The sequence below is a fragment of the Mustela nivalis genome, assembly GCF_964662115.1.
Source record: "Mustela nivalis genome assembly, chromosome: 13".
Taxonomy (NCBI): domain Eukaryota; kingdom Metazoa; phylum Chordata; class Mammalia; order Carnivora; family Mustelidae; genus Mustela; species Mustela nivalis.
This window is the reverse complement of record NC_139032.1, coordinates 58841858-58864925: the sequence shown is the minus strand read 5'-3', so window position 1 is coordinate 58864925 and position 23068 is coordinate 58841858. Positions and strand designations below refer to the sequence as shown.

Below are 23068 nucleotides of genomic sequence, written 5' to 3'. Positions count from 1 at the left end.
GAGGAATGACTGTGCGCCCCTTTGCATTTGTTTCAAGTGCCAGAAACACAAGGGCAGGAAGGTCTCTCCAGTTGAGAAAGTTTGGTATGGGGGTGCCATGGACCTGAGAAGATCCAGTAGACTTAACTCCCTGTGCCAGACTTTGAACAGCTGGACGGACTGCAGCCCAAAGAGGGGAAGGGCACACAACTCTGAGAGCACAGGGCTGGAGCTTGGAGCCAGGGTTTCTGTCTCCTTCCTCTGTTCTCTGGCCACAAAGGAGAGCTGGCAATCTGGCTTGTCCTCTGCCCTTCCTGAACCGTAGCAGTTGCTTTCTTTAAGAAATCCATTGAGCAAGTAAAATTAGTGCACACCTGCTCAGCCAGCTTTGTTGCGTGGCTTTTCTTCAGCCTAGAAAGCTCTTCTGGTCAGCTTTTATCTTCCTCCAGCCAACTGAGGAAACAGATGTCAGCCTTAAGCACTTGGCTGCATGTCAGTGTCTGCGACCTGGCTATGTATGTGTACTTGAGCGCATGGTCTCCTTGGGAGCTACCAGGAAGTTCGCTGACTTGTTGGTCATTCAGTCCCTTTTGCCCAGGTGTGGCATCAGCCCAGTCTTTATTCTACTCCCCGCCCTCCACTCCCTGCCCAGCTCAGCATTTTTGGCTTAAGAAGACTCCCTGAGGGAGGTGACCCTAATATTCTAACCTTCTGGGGAACATCACTTAACATATCATTTTGCTGGGAAGCCCTGAAGATGAGGGTTATGTTTTAATGATACACAGACTGGCCTCGGCTAGAAAGCTCAGGATCTCCCTCATTTGTACCTCTAATGCTGGCTTTCTCACTTCCGTTTATTTTCAACTGGCCACTTGGCTTGCATATAGTTTTGGCTGGCCATGGCCCTAATTCAAGCTCATGGCATCCTCATTTTAGTTCCACTGGCTAATTCTTTCTTATTTCTTAGTTCCTATGCCTGGCCCATGGCCAGCCCAGGGATTGGCTGCCCTTGGATCACATGTCCGCTTTGGTCCAATCAGCCATGTGAGGGTAGGTCCCCCAGATGGAAGCATAGAGGCCAGCAGGGTGCAAGGTTCCAGGGAGAGTTTGAGGGACTGGGAAGCCTGAGTTACCTAAGGCAGGAACTAAGAGTTACGATGACCTTAGTCACCAATTAAGCATCAGGCATGAATGACATGGAAGATATTACACAAAAGAGATTTTATTGTTGTCTTAGTCAATATCCCTGGGTGAAAGGAAGGGCACAGCACGAGGCTGCGTTCACAGTGCAGCCCGACCTTCAGGAAGCGAGTTCCCTGACTGGCCTGCTCCGAGTGAGTCTCTAAGGCAGCAGCCTGCTGTCTCTCTGCTTAGAGAGGTCCTGCTTCTGCGACACCCAGTCTGGCATCTGGATCGGGTCCTCCCACACAGACCACGTGAAATCATTATGCAGGGGAACTTTGTTTGGTGTGAGGCCAAACACAGAACCAAAGTGGCAACTCTAACCTCCCCTCCCCCCCTCACTCCATGGGATGTCTCCCTGGAACATTTGGGCCTGTCCCGCATTCCTGGAGGGAGCAGCCGCACAGCTGCCCCTGCAGCTGCCAGAAACAGGCGGTGGCTCCTGCCCTGTGAGCCTGGGGAGGGCAGAGGCCGGAGGGCTTCCTCTGGGAGCCCTGGTGAGCTCACACTCACCCCCCCACACTCACTGACTTCATCCTTCAGTCGCTTGGCTGGGAGCCCAGGCAGTGTGAGGGGCTTTCTCTCCCAGAACAGGCCCTGGGCCACCTCACTGAGGTGGGGGAGGGGCGGCTTTCCGGCCTGACCCGAGGCCCCAGGAACCGGGAGGCACATATGGAGCTCTGAGATGCCAGAGGATTTTAAGAGAAAAGGTGGGAGGGGGACAAGGGCGGTGGTGAGTAGTGGTACTTTGCTATTTAAAGGGAGAAAATGCAAGGAAGTGAAACTTTTCTCTCCATTTGTTCTTTGGCATTCCCATCAGAGAATTCCAGGAGGCATGCAGATGACATCATGTCTTAAAACGGAGAAATCTCCATCATTCTGTGAAAGGCAGTTCCTGCCTGTCCCATGTTTCCAGTGGAAGCTGCTTTATATTTATGTGTTTAAAGCGGTTTTATGTTACATTTAGAAGAGGGTTTAATAATCTTAAATATCTACCAGAAGTAGATTACAATGCATGAAGATCACATAAAATGAACTTCACCTTGAAACATCACAAACATTTGGAATTAGAAAAAGACCAGGGATGGATATTATAAGAAATGTACAAAAGAAGTTTGCTTAGAAAAAAAAAAAGTTTTAAAATTGATTTTTCATTTTCCCCCTAAGTCCAAATAATTGTGGTTTAGGTAACCATCAGGATTAAAGGCTTTCAATAGGCTCATTCCTTTCCATAAGAATAAGTTCATACAGAACAGTATATCCAAGTGTGTGTGCAAGAGACACTCAAAAGCATCCCCCACACAAGCACATACACCCACAGGGACAGACACGCAGCTGAGTTTTTGTTGTTCTAGGCACTTCATATCCGTGTTAAGTCTGCCACGTTCCCACTACATTTAATGAATCACTTCTTTGGAGGCAGGACATTTTCTTCAAAGAAGCCCTGGTTGACGACATTCCCTGCAGGGAAGTATCGGGCCACCACGAAGGAAGACCCGTCACTTGCGGATGCCTTTCCCACTCCCATCTTCTTCGTATTCTTCCACACCATGGCTGTGAAGTGTCCTGGAGGGGCAGAGGCAGGGGGAGAGGGAAACAGGTTAGTGGGCAGAATCTGGAGAAGGACGTTTCCAGGGGTTCTCGAACCCCTGCACCATCTCGTCAGGCTTGGGAAGCTTGAGCTTCCAGCACACCAGTCAGAGGCAGGAGACAGAGAACACTCCCCTGCCTGACTTTCTGAGGCACTGGGTCTCTCAATCAGCCACACAGACCCTCCTCACCTCACCGTTTCCAGATGCTCAAAGGTGTCGTGGTGTCCTGGAGATCACAACAAAGCTGAGTGAGCCTAACAGTTAGGATGCCATGCCACTGGCCTCTGCCTCCACCCCTCCACACCCCCCAGACTCTATTCAAGGTCATGCATGATCTCCATGTTTCTCCCCTAAGATCACTTTTTGTCCCTCTCTTACTTGACATCTCAGGAACATTTAATAGTCGACTCCTCCCCTTTTTGAAGTACCCTCTCTTTTGGTTTCCATGATGTTGCCCTCCTTGGTCATTCCCATCTTACTGCCTCTTCCGCCTCTTCTATTTCACTGATAAATGCCCGCCCGCCCTTCCCACGGCTCCGTCCTGGGCTCGCTTTTCTTTACCTGCTGCGTTCTTTAGGCAATTTCATCTTTCTCTGGCTCCCAAATTTATTTCCCTAGCCCCGATCTCTCCTCTGTGTTCCAGATACAACTACTTACTTGACATTTCCACTTGGATGGCTCACGGGCATCTCGAATGTCACCTGTCCAAACCTCACTACTGATTTCAGTTCCCCCCAGAGTCACTACTCTTCCTACCTTCCTTTTCCATTAATGTTCCCTCCATGCACACAACCCTAGGGACTGATCTGTATTCCTCCCTCACCCTCATTTCCCCTCTACAACCCATCATTCAATCCTGGAGACTCTAACTCCAAAACAGATCTTAAGTCTATCCACTCCCCAAACTTGGGTTCTGATCACAAACTTTCTCACGTGGACCCCTGTTAATAGCCTTCGACCGGTTCCCCAGCACCCACCTTTGTCTCCTCCAATTCCCTTTCTCTAAAGGAGCCAGAGTAATCATTTTTAGACATAAGTCATATCTGTTTACTTCCCCACTTAAAAATCCCTCAACTGCTTCCAGTTGCACCTAGAATGAAAGGGGATGCTTTGGCCCAAGGGCCTCCTTTCCATTCCTTGATCAGGTTAGTCCCCACCATGGAACCCCTGCACACATTGGCCACTGTGTGGAACACTCTCCTGATGACCAACATCTTAACCCTTGGGCCTCAGCCTGAATGTCACTTGTGCAGAGAAGCCTTTCACAATCACTTATTTCCTCAACACCTCCCTCCCAAGGTCACCCTATCATACCCTGTTCTTCCCCCTCATAGCATTCTTCCATTTGCAATGCTACATGTGTTTGATTTCTTGTTCATTTGCTTCGCTCCATTGCTAGGGCTCTCAGACTTACAGGGGCAAGAACGAAACTGTTTTATTCAGCAAAGTATACTCAGTACCCTGGCCCAGCCTGGCACATGAAGAGTGTAAAATAAACCTTTGTTGCGTGAATACGTGGGATGAATGAAAAGGTAGATGGGAAACCATCTTGGACTTGGCTTCTACCCTCACTGCAAGTGCAGGCCGTCTACATTTTGCACTCTTTGAAACCTTGACAAGCTGGAGCCTCCTTAATTCCCTCTGCTCTAAGCCAAGCATCCCGATTCCTTCTCAAGCTACTGCCTGACCTTCTAGACACTTCTGTGGTTTGTTAAGCTTCTCAGCCTCAGTGTCCCACTGTTGAGGCTGCCTGCCCCTCACTCACTGCTTCCTTCCAACTTTTCATATAGCTCAGCTTCCCACTCCCCTTCCGCTTGGGGAGTAAAAGAGTTGCTATAATGTACTCTTTGCTCAGTGACCATAAATTCTTCCATCTTCAAGGAGTAGAGGGTGGGAGCTTACCCTTTGCACCTTCACTGTTAAGGACTCAGAGATCCTTTGACAGGTCAATATTGACTTCCATAGCACAGAATGACATTCATTTGCTCAAACAACACTGAAGAGATTATGTTTCTTCCTTGAGGGTAGGGACCACACCTGTATTATTTTATTTTATTTTTTTTAAGATTTTGTTTATCTATAGAAGAGAAAGCGAGTGTAAGAGAGACAGCACAGAGAGAAAAGCAGACACCCCGCTGCGCAGACAGCCTGACTGCAGGGCTCCATATCAGGACCAGGAGATCAGGAATGGAGCTGAAGGCAGGCACTCAACCGACTGAGTCCCCCAGGTACCCCCATGCCTGACTTACTGGTCACAATATCCCCAGTGTTTAACACTGAGCTTGGCACAAAGGAGATGCTCTCCCAATATCTGATATAAATGTGAAAGAGACAGAGGGAAGGAGGAAAATTGAATCAGAGTGGCAAAGTATCCCACAGGGTAAGAAAGAAAGAGGTAACCATTTTACATCTCTTTGGGTGAATTTTTTTTTTTTAAAGAAGAAAATAACAGGATGCCTGGGTGGCTCAGTCGGTTGAGCGTCTGCTTGGGTCATGATCTCGGGGTCCTGGGATTGAGTCCTGCATCGGGCTCCCTGCTCAGCGGGGAGCCTGCTTTGCCCTCTGCCTGCTGCTCCCCCTGCTTGTACTCTCTCACTCTCTCACTGTTGCTCTCTCCCTGGCAAATAAATAAATAAAATATTTTTAAAAAAGAAAAAGAAGAAGAAAATAACAAGTGTCGGTGAGGATGTGCAGCACTTGGAACCCTTGTGCACTGCTGGGGGAAATATGAAAGAGTGCAGCCACTGTGGCAGACAGTACGGGGGTTCCTTAAAAAATGAGATATAGAATTACCATCTGAACCAGTAATTCCACTTCCAGGAATGAACCCCAAGGGACTGCAAGGAGGGACTCAGATACTGGTACACTCGTGTTTTATAGCAGCACCACTTACAGTAGCCAAAAGGGGAAAAAAACCCAAATGTCCACCAATGAATGAATGGATAAACAAAATGTTACATATACACATACAATAAAATATTATTCAGCCTTAAAAAGGAATGAAATTCTGATATATTCTACCTTGAGGATGAACCTTGAGGACTTTATGATAAGTGAAATAAACCAGACACTGAAAGACAAATATTATAGGACTCCACTTACATAATATCGAGAATCACCAAACGCACAGTGACAGAGAGTAGAATAGTGGTCACCAGAGCTTACGGGTGCGGAGGGAGAGAGGGACGGATGGGAGTTACTGTTTAATGGGTTCAGTTTGGGATGACTGAAAAGTTCTGGAGATGGATAGGGTTGTACAATGGTTGTACAACAATGTGAATGTACTTAATCTCACCGAACTGTGCTCTTAAAATGATTAATTTTTTTGAAGATTTTATTTATGTATTCATGAGAGACAGAGAGAGAGAGGCAGAGGGAGAAGCGACCTCCCTGTGAGATTTGCCCCTAAAAATGGTTATTTTTTTTTTTAAGATTTTTAATTATTTGACAGAAAGAGAGAGAGATTACAGGTAGGTAGAGAGGCAGGCAGAGAGAGAGGGAGAAGCAGGCTCCCCGCTGAGCAGAGGGGCCAATGCGGGGCTCGATCCCAGAACCCAGAGATCATGACCTGGGCCAAAGGCAGAGGCTTTACCAACTGAGCCACCCAGATACCCCGAAATGGTTATTTTTATGGTAAATATGTTTTACCAGAAGATAAAGAAGAAAGAAAGAGAGAAAAAGAAAGAAAGGGGGAACCTGGGTGGCTCAGTCGGTTAAGTGTCTGCCTTTGGCTTGGGTCATGATCCCAGAATCCTGGGATGGAGCCCCGCACCCCACCTGGCTCTCTGCTCAGCAGGGAGTCTGCTTCTCCCTCTGCCCCTCCCCCTGCATGTGCTCTCTCTCTCTCACTTACTCTCACTCACGAATAAAAAAAATCTTTAAAAAAAAAAGATTGTGTTGGGCGCCTGGGTGGCTCAGTGGGTTAGAGCCTCTGCCTTTGGCTCGGGTCATGATCCCAGGGTCCTGTGATCGAGCACCGCATCGGACTCTCTGCTCAGCAGGGAGCCTGCTTCCTCCTCTCTCTCTGCTTGCCTCTGCCTACTTGTGATCTCTCTCTGTCAAATAAATAAATAAAATATTAAAAAAAAAAAAGATTGTGTGTATTTTGTCTTACAGATGAACTCCATTTTTATAATTTCTAAATGTAGGTATTATTTAATTGTCTATGTCCATAGAAGATCTGAAGTTTTACCAAATTGTTTACAAGAATAACAAACCATAAATAGTAATCAGCAGAGCTTGCTGTGATAAAATCAAAGCAAGAACTCAAGGAAAACAAACCCCAGGCACAACTACGCATCTTTTTTTTTTTTTTTTTAAGATTTTATTTATTTATTTGACAGAGATAGAGAGCGCAAGTAGGCAGAGCAGCAGGCAGAGGGTAAGAGAGAAGCAGGCTCTCTGCTAAGCAGGGAGCCTGATTGCAGGGCTCGATTCCTGGACCCTGGAATCATGACCTGAGCCGAAGGCAGCCGCTTAACCAACTGAGCTACCCAGGCACCCCAACGCATCTTTTTCACTTGTCCTTAAACTTGTATTAACCAGTGCCCGCTAAACTCTGATTTTCACCTCAAAATCAAAGAGAAATGCTTCTTGCCTCTTCCCCCTGGGTCCCCCTACTCTCTGAGTCACAGCTCCAGGATGGCCAGCAGCTTGGTGAGGTGTCACCGTTTCCACAGGCTGCTTTTTCATTAAGGCTCAAGCTCTTTGCCACGTGTGAGCCTTTTCTCTCAAGAGAACTGGACTCTGGCTACTGACCATCCGCTTCCTCTCTTGCCCGGGTGAGGAAGAACTGCCATTTATCCACGGGTTGCCAAGAAAATGATCACAGACACAAGCAGCATGTGGGCCCCCTGGAGGCCTTTTCCAAACAGATGAGACTAAGTGATTTTCCCTCTGGCCAGGGAGGTTTCTGTCCAGAGATAATTAAGTGTGGGTATTTAGAGATGAGTTAAAGGACACAACTTCCTTAGCAACCATCAGACACACAGTGGTTTCTAACTAAATCACTAACTGACACAAAACCAGACACAAAACCTTTTCTTTTTTTTTTTTTTTAAAAAGGGATCACATCCTCTTTCCTGCAACCGACCTAAAAGCCCTAGAATATACATTTGAAAGACACATTAAATAAGTCACAGTATGTTTCTGCAAGAGAATAATGATAATGGGTAACAGAAAGAAAGAACGACAAAGCTCTTTTTGTATTAACATGGAACAATCTCTTACAATCTGCTGGGTGAAGAAAGCAAATGCAAAACAGATCACAGACCAGGGTAGAAAAAAGGGGAAAAGAGAACATATTTACCTCATGCTGGTATAAGATCAGACCAACTTTAGGATAATACACAAGAAATTGAAGGGAAAGTGCTAGAGACCAGGAATGGAAGGACGACTTTTTACTTTATACAGTTTGCAGATTTCATGTCATGTGGAAATATTATTTATTCAGAATAAATAAGCAAACCAATCTACGCATTAAAATAGAATGTAATAAAGGGGGCGTCTGCGTGGCTCAGTTGGTTAAGTGACTGCCTTCGGCTCAGGTCATGATCCTGGAGTCCCAGGATCGAGTCCTACATGGGCTAGGGAGTCTGCATCTCCCTCTGATCCTCCCCCATCTCATGCTCTCTCTCTCTCTCTCTCAAATAAACAAATAAATAAATAACATTAAAAAAAAAAAACTAACAAAGGAGTTGCAAGGAACAGTTTTTCTTCACTCAGCTTGTAGCACAGAACTGTGCCCCTCATCACTAGATGCTGCTGACTCAAGGTGGGTGGGGATAGATTACAGGGTATTTCAAAGTCTCTTTCCCTACAACATGGACTCAGGTCAGGGAATGAGGCATGGGGAATGGGCCTGAGGATCTTTAAGGGTCTTGCAAACTCTCATTCTACCACCACCCAAAGCTGTGCTCCTGTCCCTAGGCATTGCCCACTGGCACCTGGGACAGCCTAGGAGCTAGTTGCTCTGTGGTTTTCCTCTTTAGGGGTGGGAGATGTGGGGCAACAGGTTGGATAGGTGGTCAGTGATCATGGCAAGCCCCATTCCCAGCTCTGACACTTGCGAGACTCCCACCTTGGAGCAGGAGCCATGGAAAAAATATCGGATTGAGGATAGGAGATATATAATAAGTTTCTTCCTCCTTCTGGGCCTCAGTCTCCTCCTCTGCAAAATGGGTAGAATAAAGCCCCACCCACAACTGGTGCTGTGAGGCTCACATGGCCAGGAATGTGGAGTCACTTTGTAATTTTTAAGTGGCAGGCACAGAGAAGCAACGGTAGTTACTTGTTCTGACACATGTCCAGTTGCTCGGGAGCCTTGCTTCTGGGAAAAGCAAATCCAGAGGGTGCGAAATACAATGTCTTCTGGACATTGAACTTTATGAAAAGATAGGTTCTGGGTCTTCAAAGAACCTTGATCACTGGGAGAAGGTTGTTGCTGTTCCCTCCCTCACTTCTTGAATTTAACTGCCACAGAACCATCACTGAGAGCAGCTTCCTTACCCCTGGCTGGACAGCTGAGAGGAGAAATGCCTCAGTAGATCTGCACCTCTGCCCCACAGTCCTGCCCACACTGTTGCAAGAACCTCTGCCCCAAAGGGGTGAGCAGCAAACCACAGGAAACAGTGACTGGCTCTGAGAGCATGTCACTTCCTGCTGTGGAAGAATCTTCCAGAGGGGGAGAGGCCACAGGAGCTCCACCCATGGGTGGGATGAGGTAGGGTAGGGTAGGGGTGGGCAGGGAATCCCCTTTTTAGTTTCCCTGGCTCCTTCTGGTCAGAGAAACTCTCAGTCCCGTCTAACCCCTCCTGGGCCGCAAGTAGATCTGAGTCAGTTCTGAGGAAAGACAGGCGCCAGGTGAGGGGAGTTGGCTGAGGGGCAGGTGTGGGCCCAGAACACAGAGCGGCTGCCTGGGGCTTCAGTCAGCTAAATGTTTCCTGCTCACCCTGGAGGCCTCACAGGAAAGCAGGACGGTCCCATGGCCGCTATGGCCTGTGGCGCTGCCCTGCATCTACACACCATCTCTCAGAATGTCCCCTAGAGGCTACCGCCTTGCCCCTCGCCTTCTGGGACAGGGAAGGACAGAGAGGCAACTCAAGTTCACAGGACTAGTGCTGGAGCTGAGAGCAGATCTAGGCTGTCTGCGCTCCAAGCTCCTCTGAACGCACACTGGAGGGAACAGGTGAAGGGGTGGGGGTTGGGGGGCAGGGGAGACTCCTGGGAGGCTGGAGGTGTGGGGAGCACCTTGGAAGGATGCAGGGTATGAGGGGGAGGGAGTTAAGACTAGAAGGAGAGAGTGAACAGTGAGGCTGTTTTCCTGATGAGAGGGCTTTAGAAAGAATATTCTGGATGCTGGAAGCAGGCTGGATTGGAGGGGACCAAAACTAGCAGGAGGACGACCGGTTATACCACCACTTCTGGGAGGAGGCACTCGGGAATTTTAAAAATCGACAGCTTCCTTACGGCACACTCTAGTCATGTAGAGAACTTGGAGCTGGTGGGACAGGAATTCCTGGATCGGGTGTACTCAGCCAGAGCGGGGTGCGTGCGTGTTGGAGGAAGTGACGGGAGGAGTCCTGCCCTTTGGGTGAAGTCGAACCAGAGAAATACAGAAGAGGTAAAAGAGGAGAGACACGATCGATTTTCAGAGGGTTAGTGCCTTTCCAAAGTCAGATGCCCAAACTGCAACCCTGCCCAGGTCCAGGCCACGGGGGTGACCCCCTCACTCACCAGTCCCAGAGGTGAAGCCAGGCTGCTGGAAGTTGTAGTTCTTGATTTCACTGTACCATCGATCAGCCACCTCCTTTCCTGTATGGAAAGACACTGTTTCAAACCCGGCAGCAAAATTAACCCACTCGCTACTCCTTCCACCTTCTCCCACTAACCCCAAACCACACACCCCATAGACGTCTGACAAAGCACCAGTGAGCTGAAACAGGGACTCCTGCCCATCCCCCTCTGCAGAGAGGGCCTTGCTTAGGAAGACCCTTGGCCTGGCTTTGGGGGACCAGCCCTGCCACTAACTTACTGTGTAATCCCGCGCAAGGCCTTCCCCTCTCTGGGCCTCTGTACAAGGGTTGTATGCAACGTACTCCAAGGGCTTCTAATGATGCTCTGAGTTTTCGGGACACTCTGCCCTCACCCCACCCTAAGTGTGTCTCCTGAAATATCCACAAGAGGAAAGGCACTTGGGCTGGTGGGTCAGGGTCTCCACTCTAGGCAGGAGAAAACCCACAGCATTTCCCTGGGAGCTGTTGATGTCCAGGCCACTGTGGGAGCCTCCATTCCACGGCAGTAAGTCTTACCCTTAACTTTCACATGTACATGGATCACCTGGGGCACTTGTTAAAATTTGGATTCTGACTGTCTAGGTCAAAGCTGCAGCCTCTGAGTTTGCATTTGTAACAAGCTCCCAGGTGCCACTGCTTCCCCAAGGACCACACTTTGGGCAGGCAGGCCTCCACACTCGGGCCTCACCCGGGGAGCACTGAAACCAGGCCGACGCCTGGGGCCTGCCACAGACTGTGTCAGTGTCTCTGGAGGAGAGACCCAGGCATGGGTCTTTTCTAAAAGTGCTGCAAAAGATCCCAACGTGTCCCCAGGGTGGGGATAAAGACAGTCTATGGAGAGGGATGGGGAAACTGGGGCCACAGAGGGTAGCGACTTGCTCAGGGCTCCATAGGGGACCAACGCAAGGCTGGGACCAATCACCTCCATTGCCTGTGGTTCCTGACCCTTCAGGGAGCCTTCTCCCCATTAGGGCCCATGGCCCCGGCCTGGAAAGGAGGCTGCAGGCTCCAGGGTGCTCGCACCTCTCCCCCTCTGCAGGCCCGCAGCTCAGGGAAGGGACACGGGGAGGAGGACAGCAGGCCTCCCCAGGGGAACTCCCAGGAATGTTAGGCCCAGGGAGGAGGGGGTAGCCATCCTCCCACTGGGGTCTGGAGAAGACTTCAGAGGGCAAAGTATCTCTCTCCAGCATTTTTCCTAAAAAGCCACGACAGCCCCGTCAGAGCCAGGAAGCTCCAGAATGTTTGGTCAGTGTGGCGGGATCGCCATTCCAGGCTGTGACCTCAGATGGAGGGATTGTCTTTCTCATTTTTTTTTTCCTAACATGGAAGAAGCTCAATTGCATTTTTCTGATGATAAAAGTGAGTACACCAACATTTTAAAAATGAAAGCAAAATGGGAAGAAAGCAAAACTGCAGCTGGGGATACTTGGGAGCCCACAGGGTCAGGCTGAAACTGCACAGAAAGGGCAGAGAAAAGACTTTCTCCCCCGCCCCCACGCCCCAGCTGGGAGCTCTTCCGAGGGGGAGGGCCGGGCAGTCTGACTCATCTCTGTGTCCCTGGCACCCGTCACAGGCCCAGCCCCGAGGTGGCCATCTGAGACTGCGGAGAGCTGCAGGCAGCCCCCAGGAGCACACACACAGAGCTCTGGGGCCCCTCTCCCTCTCTGGGCCTGTGGCTCCAAGGCAACACGGAGCGGGGTGCTGGGGTCTGAACACAGGATGTCCTGGGCCCAGCTCAGCCGGGAGGGGAGGTGGGGGAGGGCAGCCAAGAAAGCGACCTACCTGTCTGATCATAGGAGGCCCATGCCAGGTTCTCTCCGCATTGGCCACGACTGGACTCTGGGCTGTGCTTGAGGATCCTCGTGCTGGCCAGGGCCTCTGAATACCTGCCAGAGTCCACGGGCCCCCTCAGAGCAGGCCGGCGGCTCAGGGAAGCCCTGGGATGTGAGCCCTAAGCTGCTGCGGCCCAGCCTCCTTCCCCGCCCCAGACTGGCGGTGGAGATCGGGAGCATCACGCCAGCCACTCTTCTGAGCCCCACAACAGCCCCATTTTACAGAGGAGCAAACTGAGGCTCAAAGAAAAAGGACCTGCCGAGGTCAGTGGCGCAAGGGTTATTTACTCAAGCCTGGCTGTACCTGCCCCTCAAACCCACGTCCTCTGGGCTGACACCATCCCCCCCCCCCCCCGCCCCTGTCCCCTGTGATAGCGTCGCGAAGGGCCCGCGTCACCCCTGCTCTCTGGGGACTCACTGCTGAGCCTCCCGGTTGAGCTTTTTGCAGAGCTTCAGTGGGGGGACGCCGTGCTGCCGCCGGTACTCGTTGTGGGCCTTCAGGACCTCATTATTAAACTGCTTGGAAGCTGCAATGATTTCAAAATGGAGAAGGTTTCAGTGCGGAGAAGGAGAAGAGACCCACCAAGAAAGTGCAATGGCGGCTTCAGAATGCCGCCCAGCCCCAGCCCCAGGCCGCAGGGCGAGGCTGCACTCCCCTTCGGCACCCCCACCAGCTGGACAACAGGGACACCCTGCTCCACAGCCCTGAGCCGGCCTCCCCATCTCTGCACAGAGGCGCCTCCTGGGTCAGGTAGGGCCCATGGACCACATGTGAGAGAACTGGGGCTTTATCCAGGGCAGCGAGCGGGAAGGGACGGAATGGGCACAAGGGGCTGAGAGGAGGACACGTGTGTTCCTGGGAGACACCGCTGGCCGCTGAGTGGAGGCTGGGCCGCAGGTGCGCAGAAGGCGTGGGGGCTGCGGGGCGGGATAGGGAGCAATGGAACCGCTGGGACAAAATGTATGGAGACTGCAGAGCTCCCAGGCCTGGCTATGGTGAGGGTGCCCGTACTGTGCTGGGGAAACCAAAAAGACTGGGACAAAGAAGCGCCTGGGGAGGACAGCACTGGGGAAGTGGATTGAGGGGACAGGGTGGAAAAGAATGTGGTGGGGGGTTGGGGGTCAGCTGCCCCCAGGGATGCAACTGGGTCTTGACCTCAGAAAGGACAAGCTCAAGGAGGCTGCAGTTAGAGAATAAGTGGGTGGAGGCAAGGTCAACAGCGGACAGAAGTCACCCCAGTCTGGCTCTGGAATGGAACCCCCTCCATCCCCCATCCTCCATCCGTCTCCCCACTACTCCTCCGTTCATCTCGTGGTTCATCATCTGTTCAGCCACCCATCACCCACCCATCGGTTCCTCTGGTCTCTGAGTGCCTCCTCCACTCCGGCCTCCTGGATTGTACGAGAGCTCCAGAGACACATCCACCTTGTCCAGCCCTCAGGGAGCTCACACACAGAGGGAGGCAGCCTTGTAAACAGGCACCAGCAGAGTGATAGCCAAGGTGCAGGTGAGTGTAGGTCGTCAAGAGGAACTTGGAGAAAAGTAACCTACCATGGGCTTGGGGATCAGGAAGGTGGCCCCTGATTGGAGGCCCCAAAGTGGCTCAGACAGGAGCTAGTGAGGCTGGTTAGAAGGCACTGAGCACCAGCAGTGGGAATCTGGGAGCCAGTCGTGTGGGTTATCAGTAAGAGCCACAGGGTCGTTACACAGAGTTTGTCTCTCCTGGCAGGGGCCTGTCCCTGAAGCTTGGCCGTGGGCGGTAAGGGTGCACGCGGAGGGTGAAGACACGCTGCTCCTCCCCCCGCCCCAGGTCATTCACCAGCCTCCTCTCCTCTGCTCTTCTCACCCCAGAGACCGAGATGACCCAACAGGGAGTCTTCCTCCCCTGCCTCAGCCAGATTCCCCAGGTCTCCCGGGGCTTTGAATCAAATCCCACTGGGTCTCTGAGACGATGCAGGAGAAGGAAGACCCAGGCCGGGCCCTGCCCTCAGGGAGCTCTGGGCTACATGTGGGCCAGGACAGACAAGGTGACTGTGGGTCACGCCCACGGTGGGTGGCAGTTGAGCCGGCCCAAGGGGGTTCTAATCACCTGAAGAGTTAGGCCTGTGGGGCCCAGCGGGGCAGTTCAGTGAGGTCTGGTCACAGCGATGTTGGCAGGGGCAGGGGTCTGAATGGCAGGATTTGGGAGGTTGTGGCTGACAGGCAGACATGGGGGACACCGCAAAGGAAGGGGTGACAGTAGCTGCTTGCTACCATCTTGCCACCGAGACAGGGGAGGAGCTGTGACCTGAACTCTTCAGGTCTTTGTGGTCAAGAGAGGAGACAAACCCTTGTTGGTATGAAAGGTAAAGATGTCAGGTTTATGGGAGGGAAGGGGACAAGGGAAGGTACTGTTTACTGGGTGGAGTTTCAGATTTTCAGGATGGAAAAGTTCTGGAGATCTGTTGTACAACAACAGTACGTACATGCGAATGTACGTAATGCTACTGAACCGTAGGCTCTGAAATGGTGAGGACGGTGAATTTTGTGTCCCATGTTTTCTAACACAGCAATAAAAACAAAAATTGGGGTTCAGTATATTAATGTGGTATTTGTGATAATGGAGTCACAGAGGTTCTTAGAGTATATGTCAGATAGAAGCCATAACGACTGGTGGGAGCCAGAGGGGTTCTAGTCGATGAGACACAAAGGAGTCAGTAGGGCGGCCTGGCGGCCAGAGTCCCACCAGCCCTGGGCAAGGCACTGGCAGTCCTGCAGGAGCCAGCGTTCAGCTGGACTTCCTCACCCAGCCTGGCCCTGGCCTTGTCTGAGAGGCAGCAACTATCGGAAGTGTGTCCACAAGTGGTGGCCAGGTGGAGAAGGGGCTGGAAACAGAGGTCTTCAAAAGGAAGATGGCAAGAACTGAGTCTGTTCATCCTGGAGATCAGCCTTTGGAAGACACAGTGGACACCTCTGGTAAGTCTGGGGCTCCGGAGGGCAAAATCAGGGCCAACGGGTGAAAAGGCCAGGATGACAGATTTTAGCTCAGCCCAAGAAAGCTCTTTCAATCAAAACTTTCCACAAAAACTGAAAGTGACCTTACAAGGTAATGAGCTCTCCAGCACTGGGGGAGTACAAACAAGTGACTCTTCTCAAAAGGGTTCAGGCACTGGAGGCCAACTGGATGACCCTCAAGTCCCTCCAATCCCAAGATCCCGTAAGGTCCCGTCAGGGTGGGGTGAGAGGAGACAAGTCATGGCTGACCTCACTCTTGCAGCGAGTTCGGAGCTTCTCTAAGGAGATGCAGTGATCACAAGTGTCTGTGTCTGTGCAGGGGCAGGCGTGGGTGCACACAGTCAAGGGGCAGAGGGTCCCCATCTGAGGGACGGGCTTGGTGAGGCCCACACTAATGTCCCTGCTAGCTCCCATGTCCCCCGCAGGCCACAGTGGGACACCACAGGAGGTGCATGGGACTGAGGAGCGTGGGCTATGAGGACCACCGATGTACCAGGGAAGCCTCCCCGGAGGAGGCAGTAAGGAGGCAAAGCAGACACAGAAAGAGCCAGGCAGGACAAGGGAGCTGGTAGATCCAGGGCTATGGGGAGGAGGGGGAGACATGGGGAGTGGGTGGGTTAGCTGAGGTGAAGCCAGGTTAAAGCCATCTCTGAGGGCCGGGCTCAGGTCGCACTGGACCCAGCAGAGCTGTAGGTCCTGCAGTGTTTTCGACAGAGAGGGATACACAAGGCTGCTAAAAACTAGGTCACTGTACTCCCAGAATGTGGGAAGTAAAAAGAAACAAAAGTGAAAGTTCCTGAGCCCAATCTAAGCTTGGTGCCCAGAAGCCAACGCTGATCACTGTCGCCAGCAAGGCCAGTGTCCTGGGTCAGGTTTTCTAGAAAGGGGTCAGGAAGACTTTTTGGTAGGGGAGCCTTCTCTCCCTATCCCCAACCATACTTCAGAGGCCAGTCCCCGCCCAGGCCACTCCTTGGAGCAGGGCCTTAGCCTTCAGAGGCAAGATATCACTTGTGAACACACCCAGCGAAAGGCACACCTTATTCTGTACAAAAACCCTAGGACACAGATAAATGTAAATATTAAAAAGTCAAAAAAAACCCCCACCCATCCCCACATTAGACAGGAGAGCTCTTCCAGCCACCCCCCCCCCCAATCGGGGAGGGTAGGAATAATGTCCTTATGTTGTAGGAGGGTAAACCAAGGCTCAGAGAACTCCTACAGGCTCAGGGTGCTAGCCCAGAATGGAAGAGGTCCTTTCTTTTGCTGACCAACCATTTCCAGGTGCCAGGCCTGTGCACGATTTTATTTGCTTATTGCCACCTTTTGTGGGAGCCCCCACTACTGTACCTTTTATTTGATAAGGAAACGGAGGCTCCAGAAGGGAAGTTATCTACCCAAGTTCCCACAAATGGTCCAGGGGTAGTAGAACCACGAAGAGGGAAACCCTGTCCTTAACTCTATACCATCCCTGAGGCCCAGGAGACAGAGGAAACACTGAAGAGACAGTGGGGTCACCAGGTCCGGGAGGAGGATCAAGTCCAGTGGAGTTGGGCCTGCCAATCTCTGAGGAGGGGCAGGAAGAGCAGAAAAGAACTTCCTCAGAAGCCTCCTCTATGCCAAGCCCTTTATGGACAGACCTGTCTGAGGGGCCCTAGATGAAAAGGAGGAGCTTCCAGGGATGGGTGTGGGGCTTAAGGTCAGAGCCGTTGGAAGGTGCAAGGAGCTGCCTGGGCAAGGTTCGCTGTGGCTGAGGGACTATGGAGTCAGGGCTGGGCTGTCTCCATGAGGGGAGGGAGTGCTGTGCTGGGATGGGGGCTCTTGGAGGTCCTTTGGGGCCCAGACTTCTAACTGCCGGGAGATAAAAACTCAGGCCGCGCCCCTCCTCCTTGGGGCTGTTGGCTGGGACAGACAGACTCCTCCCTCACCATTGGTCCTCTTCTGAGGCCTCCCTGGGCCCAGTCTGACTCATTTCCCTGCCCTCTCCAAAATCCTCCCCAAAGAGGGGCATCAGGGGTCAGGGCAGAAATTGTGGACAGGCCCCTTCCGTCCCCTTGGCAAGAGGCTGGAAAGCAACCTGGTCCCACCTTCGGGGCAAAGCTGGCTTTGCTAGTTTATCAGGAAGAAAAATTATAAGTTGATTTAAAAAAAAAAAAAAAAGTGAGTTCCAGACGGGTCGCAGGTAGTTCCTGCTCTTTCTGCCTGGATTCCAGGAAATTCAAGACCAGCTCTGCCTTTCACTAGCTGTGTGACCTTGGGCAAGTTGCTTAATCACTCTGTGTCTCATTTCTCCCATATATAAAATAGGCAGAACAGTTTCTACCTCACACGGTTGTGGTGAGAATTAAATGAATTAACCTATGAAAATGCTTCAGAACAGTTCTGGAACACAATGAACAGTTCCTAAATGTCAACTATAATTATTAGCCTCATTACTGGGCAGAGACACTTAATCCCTTGGCCTTGGCAGAAACTGCCCTGTCAAAGCCTAGATTTTAGGGGCTCCTGGGTGGTTCGGTCGGTTGAGCCTCAGATCCTGATCCCAGGGTCCCCTGATGGAGCTCCATGTTGGGAACCCCTGCTCAGAGGGATCCTGCTTCTCCCTTCCCTCTGCCCCTCCCCCAGGCTTGTGCACGAGCTCGCTCGCTCTCCCTCCCTCCAATAAATAAAATCTTAAAACAAAACCAAACCTAGATTTTTAAAGCGAGCAGGGCTGCTGGTATTTAAATTGGTCTCAGACATTTATTTACTGGGTGAATGAGTCCCATGAACAAAAGAATGGAGCCTCCACACACGAGCTCCGAGAAGGCACTCGGACGGGAGCCTTCTCTCTACGTGGAGGAAACTGTGGTTTTCCGTTGCACATGTGAATTGCCCAAGGTCCACAATGAGTCCACATTACAGCCCGATCTAAGTTATTCCTCCTTTCCCCTTCTTCCCTCCCTCAAATCACGCATACTACCACTTCACAGATGTCTTCCTCTACCTAACGGCAAAAACGATGGACAATGAAGAGTTGCCCAAGTGCCACCTGGGAACACGGATGTCCTGGAGCACTGGCCCCAGGCTGCCCCTTTGCAGGCAGACATTCATCCCTGAAGGACTGAAGAAGCCAGGGAGAGCTCGCTCTGGCCCGCAGAGTGGCTGTGTGTTCCTGCGGCCCCTCAGGCCTGCCAGACAGGCGAGTCCCTGGGCCTCTGCTCAGGCTGGTTCCCCATCTGTGTGAAGGAAGGATGACATCTGTGGTTTTCAAAGTATCTTCAAAGCAGGAAACCCTTTCTTTGAACCAGTCCCCCCCTTTTTTCAATAAAATCAACATGAAAATGGAACTGCTTGAATGACCCGGCCCACACAGCCCTCCCTAGCAAAGGTGTGACAGCCCCCACTTGGTAGGAGATTCCCAGGGTAGTGGGTCCCTAAAAGGTCTTCTGCTCTGCTGTCCTCTGGTGCTTTGTGCTGTGGGCAGAGGTAAGATTCTCAGAGGTAACTGCAGGCTGTGTAGAAGTCTCTACGGGGCTGCAATCCAGGGTGAAAAGCCGGTGGGGAGCAGGTGGTAAGTGGTCCATGTGGTAGAGGGGAAAGCACACAGCTGGGAAAGCAGAAACCCGGTTCAGATCCCGGTTGGTTCACTTACGGGTCAAGGTGTGAACTTGGGCAAGGTACTCAACCTCTGTAAACCTACAAAATTGGTAATACCTGCCCTGTAGGCGGTTAACAAATGTTGGTAACGTGTATAAAATACCCAGCTCCGGGCACCTGGGTGGCTTAGTCGTTAAGCGTCTGCCTTTGGCTTAGGTCATGATCCCGGGGTCCTGGGATGGAGCCCCGCATCAGGCTCGATCAGGTTTGTGGGAAGCCTGCTTCTCCTGTTCCCACTCCCTCCCCTTCTGTTCCCTCTCTGGCTCTCTCTCTCTCTCTCTGTGTCAAATAAATAAATAAAATCTTCGAAAAAAAAAAAAAGTAAAATAAAATACCTAGCTCTAAGTCTGGTATGCAGTAGGAGTTTAATAATTGGTAATCACCATTATTAGGAACCAGAGGCATCTACAGAGCTGGAAGCCACTGCCTTTCTTCTCTGCCCCCATCACACTTGCTGCAAACTGAAGCCCAACAGGGAGACGGGGCTAGGAGCATGTCTTGGGAATCTTGAAGCACTAGCCCGAGTGTCTTCTGGAATTTTAGCTGTGTCAGTTGTGTGATACTTTTTCAGCAATGCCCACAACCCCAGATAGCTCTAACGTACATCTGAGGTTAAAAATTAAAAAGAGATTGGCCCCTATGCGGTAATGAGGAAACTGCACCCAGATGCACACTGCTGGCCCTTCCCTCATGTTCACAGTAAGTCAGTCCCCAAGTCTGCTTCTGGCTACCATCTTCCTCATCCTCTGTGGTCCTTACATGCCTCTCCTGAGCAGCCACAGTAGTCTCCCCATCTTAGCCACCCTCCACCCTGGCACAACTCAGACTTTCAGATCAATGCCTTTCAGTGGCACCTGAGGTCCCATGAGTAAAGTCCAAATCCCCAAGATGCCCCAGGAGGTTCGATGGTCCCCTCTGCAGAGATCTCTCTCTCCCCCGATCTCCTGCCACTCTTCACCCGCACCCGCCTGTGGCTTGAATCACTTCCCACCTCTTTCCGGAGCATATCCATGATCCAAATGAATTCTGCTGAGGACCGAGGCCATGCCTCGACAGCAGTGGGTCTGCAGCTTGGCAGACCCACTAATAGGTGGTGAGACAGAGAGCAAGAGAAAAGGAAGAAAGAGGAAGGGAGGGCTAGATGGATGAACAGATAGAAAAATGGGCATATAGCTGAGTACTAGAAGTCCTGGAAAACTGTTTCTTAGGGAAGAAGGCAGAAACAACAGATACAAATGTGGCTTCAGAGAATTTGTGGATTTTCTCCGAGGGTACAGAAAAAAAGTTGATTTCTCAAAATGCCTTTTCACATCTGCCATCTCCATGCCCTATCGCCGCCTATCACCCTGTTCTTGAACTACATGACAACTCGTGCCACCTGTCCGTACTGGAGAGCCTATGGGCCACCCTCTGAGGCACAGAGAAGTAAAAAGCCTTGTTCAAGATCACACAGCAAGTGATCAGCAGAGCCAGGGCTGAAAGCCAGACCTGTCACAGCAGGTCAGGATGAAGGCCAGGGAAAGCCACTTACTCCCAACACCAGCACCTCATGAGTCTGGATCTTGAGAAGAGATTCAAGGAGGGACCCGGCCTCACCCACCTGAGATTCACAGCCCCAACTTCCCATGAAGCAGGACTTCTGAACCCTGTTGAACAGCTGTTCACTGAGAGCCTCCTGTGAGGCAGAAACTATGCTGGGCTAGACTCGGCCCCGGGGCCCCAGAAGTGAGGAGTCTGTGGGAAACAGGTCCATGGCTGAGGCAGTGACCCAAGCTGACTGCTGGGAGGGTGGCAACAAAGAAGATACAGAGTAGGACCGTCCCAGGCCGGAGTTGAGCCTAGAAGTATGGGGAGGATTTGCAACCACAGCAAAGTGGGAAAGATAGAAAGTTAGTGGTGTGCGCTGGGAGAGGGAACCCAGGGGAAGGGACCAGCGGGCCAGTCTCCCAATAGCAGCGTGCAGAGGGGGAGGTAAGGGTACCTATAAACTCCCACAGGGCCCCAGGCCCAGCGGAAGAGTGGTACTCTTTCTCCCAAAGACCATGGCATGGAAGGTGTTAGAAAGTGACAGGACAGATCTGCATTTTAGAAAGTTCACCCGGACAGCCGCAGTGGTGAGGATGGGCAGCGACAGGTCAGCCATAAAGGGGAAGTGCGAGTCTGCACCCGGGTGGAGGCAGACTGAGCCTGGCACATAGCTGGGCACAGAAGGGGCGCTCGGGGGAGGAGGGACGACGACAGAAGGAAAGGATGCTCAGAGCTGTCCCTAAGAGAGCTGGCTGGGGCGAGCTGTGTTGCGGCAGGAGATGCTGTCAGAGTTGGGGGGCTTTTTCCAAGTCTAACTCTGCTCCAGAAACAAAGCAAAAGCCACGCCTTGGCCGGACGCCGAGCGCTAATCCCATCAGCGCCTGGAAACCCTCCCTGACGCAATCTCTGGCTCGCAGACAGGGGGACCCTCCCTCGGTCTCTCCTTCCCTCCTTCTCTCCTGGTGGCCCGATGGCCACCCCGGCTTCCTGGCTGTCCCGAAAACTGCCGGCGCGGAGCCTCCCGGCGCTTGGTCCCGCACGCCTCCCCATCCCGCACCCCGGATCCCGCAGCGCAGCCGGCTTTCTGACCCCGCTTGGCGGCGGCCGCCCGGCTCCCGGGGGCACCCGCCCGCCGCGGGGCAGTGTGAAGGCGGGGGGAGGGCGGCCCCGGCGCCCAGACTCGCGAGCCCTGCCCGCACCCGCCCGGCCAGCCCGCGGGCTCACCTGACTTGCCCATGGTCCGCTCGGCGCGCTCCCCGGCTCCCGCCGCCGCTGCGCTGCGCTGAGCTTTCCTGCCGGCCCGGCGCAGCTGGACAGCGGAGGAGGAGGCCGGGCAGCCGCAGCCCCTCCCCCGGAGCGGCCCGGCCCCCGCCTTATAAGGCAGTAGTAGCGGCAGGCAGAGGCGCCGGGGGCCACCCCGACGGCTTCCCGGAGGAGGCGCCACGCCTCCCGCGCTCTGCGCGCCTCCCAGTCCCGCTCTGGAGAACTCGCCTCGCGAGGGTACCGCCTCGACTGTCCAGAGCTCTCCAGGTGTGGACTGGGAGTCGGGGACCTCCCGGATCTCAGCCCCGAACGGCCCCTCTCTGGATGCGGAATGGGGGCGCATAGGAAAGCCGCTAAGGCGCTGCGAGGACCATAGTGCTTACTGTCGCAGCACGAGGCAGACAGTTACAGCCCGCATCGCCAGGGGCCAGGGCTCTCCCCACTTCGCCCTGACCCTCCTGAATACCTGTCTCCGAGTGCCCCACCTTCTGCTCCCCAGTGACACAGGACTCCAAGGGCATCTCTGTCTTCTTCACTTGCTATACCCTCTGGTGCGAATCAGGGTTGGAGTCCGGCACTCACCCCGCTAACCTCTCAACCCTGCGTGGGCCCTGCCAGGGAGGGTGCAGCAGCCCTGCTCTGACCCATGGGCCTGTCCCTCACTGGGTATCAAACCAAGCCAAATCCCCCACCCTTGAAGTCTGGCTCCAGACCTGTCTCTTCAACTCCCTAACTTCATCCCATGCTCCAAACTAGACTTCTCCATATTCCCCAAACATGCTGGGAAACTTCTTCCCTCCTCACCTTTGCTGGGGCTGTTTCCACAGTCTGGGTGCTGGCTCATCTCTGCCCACTGGAGTCCCTTTAACTTTGGGTCCCTTTAACTTCCAGAGACCCCAACCCTTCTTGACTTTGGGGGCAGTGGTCAGTACACACCTGGCACTGGGGAGACTTGGTCTCAGTAATACCCTACCCCTGTGTGAGGACAGCATGTGCATGAAGACACAGCCTGGGACACCTGCGTCACTCCCCAGAGTAACTCTGAGGTAAAGGAAGCTAAATTTAGGTAGGCTTTCAATAAATGGGCACTGAAGTGAACTGACTTGCTGATTAGAAGGGGAGAATTTGCAATAGCACAGGCTTCGAAAGTCCAGGAAGGCAATGGTACTCTCTACTTCCTCCTACTCCTATGTCAGACTTTCAAACTGTGGTAGAGTGTTAGAAAGGGTGGTCCACCCTGAATCAAAGAGATTTTTTGGTGTTAGGTGA

General features: G+C 52.4%; 1 protein-coding gene across 2 annotated transcripts; it reads right to left on the bottom strand.

Annotated features, from left to right (window-relative positions):
- Positions 1 to 2111: 2111 nt before the first annotated feature.
- On the bottom strand, positions 2112 to 21987 carry GLIPR2 (GLI pathogenesis related 2). Of its 2 annotated transcripts, none has more exons than XM_082696723.1 (5): positions 21761 to 21987; positions 12797 to 12905; positions 12329 to 12432; positions 10488 to 10565; positions 2112 to 2727 (listed from the first exon to the last, which is right to left on the bottom strand). In XM_082696723.1, exons 1-5 carry the CDS (start codon positions 21771 to 21773, stop codon positions 2567 to 2569), a joined length of 465 nt encoding a protein of 154 aa, XP_082552849.1. In that variant the 5' UTR covers positions 21774 to 21987; the 3' UTR covers positions 2112 to 2566. The 2 variants fall into 2 exon arrangements, with proteins under 2 accessions (XP_082552849.1, XP_082552848.1); XM_082696722.1 differs by lacking the exon at positions 21761 to 21987 and adding an exon at positions 13726 to 13809.
- Between the last annotated feature and the right edge of the window lie 1081 nt (positions 21988 to 23068).